Raw genomic sequence first — 7,097 nt, forward strand, 5'->3', positions numbered from 1 at the left:
TTGTATTGACCGCTTGTATCGACCACTTAGGCATTGTAATCTTTCGACTTTGGAGGGACTTAGAATTTTTCTCTCCACTTCAAAAAGAAAATTTGAATTAAAGAAGACAAAGGAAGAGAAAAAGCAGGATTCGAACCCACAACAGTATGAATCTCAAGCAACCCCTTATACCACCCAGCCACTGTGCTGCAGATGCTGAACCTTGTTGCTCTTACAGTCTTGTACCCAAAATAGGCAACATCCTATGTACACTATAGTACACATGCTATACTAAAAAGGTTAAAATAGCTCCTAAAGTTTCGAATTTAGGGGTTATGGCAAAGGAATCGTGATAAATAGGATATTGACCTCGACTTCGGTCTATATGGGAAATATAGGCCTCGTAAAAGACCTCGGCGGACCTCGGTCTTTTACTCGGCCTATATTTCCCATATAGACCTCGTCTTGGTCAATATCCTATACGTATTTTATAACAAAAATATTATTGCGTATTTTTCCCACTGATGATAGGAACGAGAAAATCGATTCTGGATTTTCAATATTCTTGTTATAAAAACAGTTAAAGGGGAAGTTAAGGCAAAAATTAAAATTTCACCAGTTGTAGTCTTCGGGGTGCTGAGTCGAATGGTCGTGGTCCGAGGAAGCTGAGACGCTCCCTTCCTACTTGAATCCCAATCGAACTCGCGCACTTCCACTGAATCGAACATGGTTGAACAAGCGGTCACGTGCTCCTGCGTACGCCAATCACCTGGTCACCGTGCCTGCAGGGTACAACTTACTAGCCTGTTTGACCTTTTTTGGGTGCAGTCCTGTCACTCGAGTTGAACCTTGGTGTGAAAGTTGTCGCCTGCTGGCGTGGTGACCAGGTGATTTGGGCACCCAGGAGCACGTGACCGCTTGTTCAACCATGTTCGATTGGGAATAAAGGAGGAACGCTGCATCGCAGCCTTTTCGGACCAAAACCAGTCGACTCAGCGTCCAAAAGACTACAACATATGGGCTAATCGCGGTCATCCGTGCTTTTATAAGAACGAAATGGCGCTTTTAGTGACATTTTGCATACAAATCCCCATCTCGTAGGGCGCAGTCACCCAGTTTCGGTGGAAGTGCGCGAGTTCGATTGGGATTCAAGTAGGAAGGGAGCGTCTCAGCTTTCTCGGACCAAGACCATTCGACTCAGCACCCCGAAGACTACAACTGGTGAAATTTTAATTTTTGCCTTAACTTCTTCCCCTTTAATACACAGTAATACATGTCAAACAAGTAACGTAGTTGCATGACGTCTGCAGCCTTCATCCTATTCATAGCTATATTAAAATTATTATCTCCACGTAGATTATTTGTATTATATTATTATTATTACATTGTAACTGGCCTCTGCATGCTGGGATGACGACTACACCATAGCTCAGTGGTTAGAGCATCGCTGGCTACAAGCGAAGGTCCCTGGTTCGAGTCCTGGTGGTGACAGTCAATTTTTTCTTCAGACTTTTCCCGTTTGTCTCTTTCCCTCAAACAAGTCTGTTGATATATTATTATCTTTATTTGAGGGATGACCCAGAGGCGGGTAGCCTATCCAGGGGTTCTCCACTGGTGCGATATTGAATGGGTAGCATGGTGCTAGTAGTCACTTTAATCCCCGCCATCCAGGAGACGAGAGAATGAGAAAGTGAAAGTTTAGGGACCGAAAATCAAAATACATGTAGAAAGAAATCACATGGAAACGAGTTATGAAGCAACTATCCACGACTGTAACAAGATAAGTAATCAGAAAGTGCGATAACAGAGTACAAAACTGACAGGCTACTGAGACATTCAACGGCCTGAGACCTAGCTCTAACACATCTCCAGTGCGCAAACCAACAGCCTTTCCAGTGCGCAAACCAACAGCCTTCCAGCGTGGAACGTTCAAGGCTATGATAGGACCAGTGAGGGAACAGAATTTGACAGAAAGTCAGTTGGCTATTGTATGAACCTTATCAGTGTTTGTTCAGGTATCGGAAGTTTAGGCAGGACAAACATGTACCGAAAGCACCGAGAAAAAGACAAATACTTGTGGAATTATAGCTTTATAGATACTATAATTCCACAAGTATTTTATTTTGTCTTTTTCTGCTGGAATGTATGGGAATTATGTCATTCGATTCATCAGCAGCAAAGATCAGTGTTGGGTGGATCATACTGAAAAAGACCACCAGACTTGTTTGTGTCACTTACGTGTACCTGACATACTCCCAATGTCAGTCATTGGGAGAACTATAATGTAGTCGGGAAATTTGAAGTCAACGCCGACTCCTTGGATACCTGCCAATCAAGTTGTGAACCGTGTGTAAGGACGTGTAGAATTCGGATGTGGCCCAAATCTCAAGAGCCGAACCCTTGGATACCAACCTATTATTCAGTAAAGTTTGTGTAAGGACGTGAAGAATTCGGATGTGGCCCGAATCTCAAGTGGCTTGGTCAAGGGATGGCTGGTGCCTCAGAACCTGTAGCACTTGTTCTCGGTGCTGTCTCTCCTCTGCTTGATGCTGATCCACCACGGCCTGTTGATGCTGCCGTTTCTTCTCGATCTGCTCCTGCAGTCGTTTCTCCTCACTCAGCTTGAGCTGCACAAGCTCCTCTTGCTGTGCTCTCTTCTTGTCGGCCTGTGCACGAAGAACAGGATCAACATCCATGCCACCACCTTGCTGCTGTTCTTGCTGTTTTCTTTTCTTTTCGTCCTGTGCTCCGAGCACTTGCTTGATGCGCTCCTCGTGCTCTACATTCTGCCGACGCTGCATCTCCATGACATCCTGGACAGCATTGGCAAGGCGAGGCGTCTGCTTCTCGCCAATGTGGTGCTTTTCGACCATGTCACGTAGCTGGTACTCTTGTTGTTGTTTTTTAGATGCCATGGTGTCACGCAGCCTCTGCTCTCGCTGGACATCATTCCCACGCTGCTCAATGAGCATCTGCTGCTGCTGTTGCTGTTTCTCCTCGTGGCGTTTCTGCAGGTCTAGTTGGTCATCGTCAAGGTGCTGATGGGCCTGGTGCGTGTCAGTGGTCTGCTTCTTCTTCTCCTGCTGGCGCTGGAGAACCTGGTGGACTTGGTCTTCTTGCTCTAGGCGCAGGCTGTGATGCTGTTCACTGCGCTCTTGCAGGCTCTGGTGCTGCTGCTGGATTCCAGCGTGCTGCTGGCGTTGGAAATCCTCCAACACGGATCGCTGCTCGTTCTGCATTCTCTGACTTTTCTCGACGCGATCCTGCTTGAGCGCTGCATGCTGCTGCAGTTGTTTTTCCTGGTGCTGCTGGCGTATTTCTTCGCGCCTTTGCTTCTCAGATCTTTGCTTCTCACGCTGCCGCTCAATCTCCGCCTGCATCTTCCTTTCCTGCTCCAAACGATCCTGCTTTTGCTTTTCCAGGGCCTCCTGCGCCTTTCTACGGCGCTGCTCTTGACGCTCTTCTTCTTCTTTCCGTGCCTGCTGGATCTTGAGACGTTGCTCTTCGAGTTGCTCTTGTCTCTGGCGCCGCAGCTTGTCGGCCCGTTGACCCTGACTGAGCACGCTTTCACTGGCACGTCTGTCGGTGCTCTCCTGGCGCTTGCGGCGTAGCGCGTCGGCCTGCTGACCTTGCTCTGATAAGCGCCGGTTCTGCTCAGCGTTTAGGCGCTTGGCCTGCTGCTGGCGTTGGTCGTAGCGCTGCTGGCCTTGCTTCAGCTGACTAGCACTGATCAGGCCACCGTGAGGAGTATCGCCGCCACCGGGGCTGTGTGACGACGCCATGGTGTTTGCTTTGCTCTTCCACCGGAGTAGTGAGGTGAGTGTGTAATCGATTGCCTGCGCAATGTCTTTTTCTAGTAATACGGCATGACCATGAAGATCACTGAAAGCCGTCGCCGCATCTTCCAAAGACATGTCCTCCTTCGGCTTTGCATTTGCGGTGTACGTGCCACGCTGTGCATCCCTTATGATCAGCTTGTAATCGGAATACTCCACAACATGGCTACGCTCCCAAGCCGATGTTGCCAACTCTGCGCAGGCCATCTTCTTCATACGCAGAAGTGCCGAGCAGATGGCACTTGTTTGCTCGACAATGTCGTCTCGTGAATAGGTGAGAAGTTTCTCGCATACAGTGAATAGGTCGAGGAACACCTGCACTTCCCTGCACAGCAGCGTACTATGATCAGAGTATTCTGCGCCTTCCGTATCGAACATGTCATGTAGTTCTCTGATCGAGAACTCATCTTTGCTTGGATCAGGGTTCGGGTTTGGGACCATCTCACCCTCCACATGCTGTACGTGTTTTCGTAGGGCTGTAAAGTTGTCTTCACTCGTCACCATCATACGGCACAGGGGAATAAGAGTTAGCTCAGCAGTGGTGACAGCCTGTTTTCTCAAATCCAATCCCTTTGAGGACCAATCCTCTGGTAAGGTCATTGAACAAGACTGGTGACCTTGAATGCACGCTTCGCACACTCCTACACAATGCTCATTGCAGATTGCCTGCACCAGCTGGTTAGGATGGTTTTTGCATTCAACGGATATCGATATGGACTTGACGCCTGATTGCGCATCAACTGAGACTCTCGGAAAGGCCGAGACGGTCTTGGTGAGATGTTTCGCCTGGCACAGCGGACATCGGACCTTGTACGAACGCCTCTTGTGCAATCGAGCAGGTCGAGTCTTTCCGTTCTCTAGGCACTGCAGGCAACACGCGTGTTTGCATGGCAGAACACGTCCTTGCTCAGGATGCTCTCCACAGATTGCACAGCTTCCTGTACTCTCTTCGTTCGGGAGCGAACTTGACTGATCAGCCATCGAGCCTCAAAAACACAAGCAAAGAAGGTACAATGCCAACGGAAAAATTCCAATCCGATGATCGAGAATCACCCTGGCTCACCAAGCACTGTCCTGTGCGCTACTGCTATTAGCCGTTCAGGCACAAAAGTCCAAGCTCTTCATCAACAGTGCGTCTGTTCAGCAAACACCATGAGATTGCAGCGTTAGGGACGACGAGTTAGAATGTTTGATAGCGAATGAAAGAAACGACACATTGTTACTTTTACTGTTTTACAATGTCATCATGGTTGTACTTTTAGTAAAATTTAGATCAGATTCTGCTTCCTGAATCCTGAAGCATGAAAAATATCACAATGTCATGGTATACTATGCGTAGAACCTACTACTACTAGTAGCATTACTTTGAACCAGGGCCGCAGGGCCAGGGGTCTATGACTCCATGCTTTGAACTCATATTTGAGTCATAAAACTACAGTCGAGAAGAGAAAGCCAAAAATAATTCACGTACTCAGTAGCAAGCAGTGCACACACAAGACTTGTGAGTTGTGTGCAAGAACGGCAGTGTGCGCTTCCAAATCCAAGTGACCGGTTACTACGGGTTAGTCTGTCATGCACTCACAGCCTCACAGGGTAGCCATACTGACTGTATTCTGTAATACATGTACTGTACAGTCATGTACATGTACCAGTGCCACGGTCTGAGCCTTGGCTTTGCCTTGTTGAGCACTCTGGGAATTCCCCCTATTGTAACTGTAATCGTTCAGTCAGCGTTTCAGCCCGGCTGCATCGTGTTCGTCCCATCGTGCATATCTACGATCGTGGGCCTTTGCCTTGTGTCAAGTACATGTAGTTAGTTGTGAGGATACAGATTGGAGGAGCCTCGGCGAACTCCAATCAGAGTTCTTCGAGTCTCCTCGTAGCATTCATGATCACTGTGCATGCTTAGAGCACGCACAGTGATCTACGTTCTAAAGTGAGATTCCTTCAGTAGTTACCTTGGATCCGCAAAGAAAGTTTTTTCTTTGCGGATCCAAGGTAACTACTGAAGCCTGAAGGCTGAAGGAATATCTCACTTTAGAACGTAGATCACTGTGCGTGCTCTAAGCATGCACAGTGATCATGAATGCGGAGTAGGAGACGAAGTAGAAACCGGTAGTGGGGACTGCGGCATTTCTCCCGTTTTTGCAACGACTACACGGTGTAGCGGCCTGTAAAAGAAGGTATGTGACTTTTAAATTAGTTTTATGTTTGTGCTTGGACAAAGTGATTCCTCTTTTGGCTAAGATCAGGGAATCCGCAAATATTTTGGTGTTTGATGACTCCCTGCCGAGATCTAAAAAAAAACTACATACACTGTACCGGTACCGGGCAAGCCACTTTCAACTTGTGGTGAACGTGCCTTGTGCTGAAAGAGAAATCGGAAAGGGGGGAGAGGGGGTCAGGGGAGGGAGATATGGAGGTACATGTACATGTAGGTAGGGAGGGACCGCAACGATGGTCATCTACACAGTACTGCCACTGGCCCACTACTGGCCCTAGGCCTAGCCGGCCAAGTGCATGCGGGTACAGGTAGAGATATAATTATTTATAGCTTTGGTTGAAGACTGAGGGCGCGTTTGGTTGGTGCGAACTAGAACAGGATTCACCAGAACAGCGCGTTTGGTTGGGACTGCACCTGTTCTGGGTCGGCCAGAACATGTTCTGCTTGCTCCGGCCTCGAGGCCGGAGCAGACCGAGCAGTTTCACTTTTTCACAGTGAAACCTGGCGGGAACATCGATTTTGGTCCTAAATGATCACGTGCATACGCTTTTGGGTTGGACTCGTCGTATCGTACACAGTGACCATGGTGACCCATACACATTTTGAAGAATGCACCAAGTTTGGCATATTTTTCACAAAAACATGCTCTGTTTCTGGAGTACCGTTTGGTTGGCATGAGGCTGCTCCGTGTGCACCAGCTGTTCGATCCTGTTCTAGATCGTACCAACCAAACGCACCCTGAGTGTTGTCTCAGTACCATTGTCTTCAGGGAGTCGTAAAATACCGGTATTTTACAACTCCCTGATTGTCTTTCATTGTTATTTTAAAAAAATTACGAGTTGGGTATGTGAACATAGTAAATAATGAAATATAAAACAAAATGTAATTTGATCTCTATAGTCTAGACGATTATCACTACATGGGATCGGACAGGGTAGTACGATCATGTACTTCAAAGTATGTAAGTGATAACTGCACGACTTAGTCATGATGACAAACAGACACCGACGTGTGTTATGAACCCTCTAAGATTCTCTAAATTGTCAGGATCGTACGAC

At 47.6% G+C, this 7,097-nt stretch overlaps 1 protein-coding gene across 1 annotated transcript; it reads right to left on the reverse strand.

Moving 5' to 3' along the window:
* Positions 1-1,549: 1,549 nt before the first annotated feature.
* On the reverse strand, positions 1,550-5,035 carry LOC135823922 (trichohyalin-like). Its single transcript, XM_065336800.1, has one exon. It carries the CDS (start codon positions 4,794-4,796, stop codon positions 2,448-2,450), a length of 2,349 nt encoding a protein of 782 aa, XP_065192872.1. The 5' UTR covers positions 4,797-5,035; the 3' UTR covers positions 1,550-2,447.
* Between the last annotated feature and the right edge of the window lie 2,062 nt (positions 5,036-7,097).

Source organism: Sycon ciliatum, chromosome 8, assembly GCF_964019385.1.
Source record: "Sycon ciliatum chromosome 8, ocSycCili1.1, whole genome shotgun sequence".
NCBI classification, from domain to species: domain Eukaryota; kingdom Metazoa; phylum Porifera; class Calcarea; order Leucosolenida; family Sycettidae; genus Sycon; species Sycon ciliatum.

Excerpts from the sequence above, each read along its gene's own strand:
- LOC135823922 (XM_065336800.1), bottom strand. The coding sequence starts at position 4,796 with ATGGCTGATCAGTCAAGTTCGCTCCCGAACGAAGAGAGTACAGGAAGC.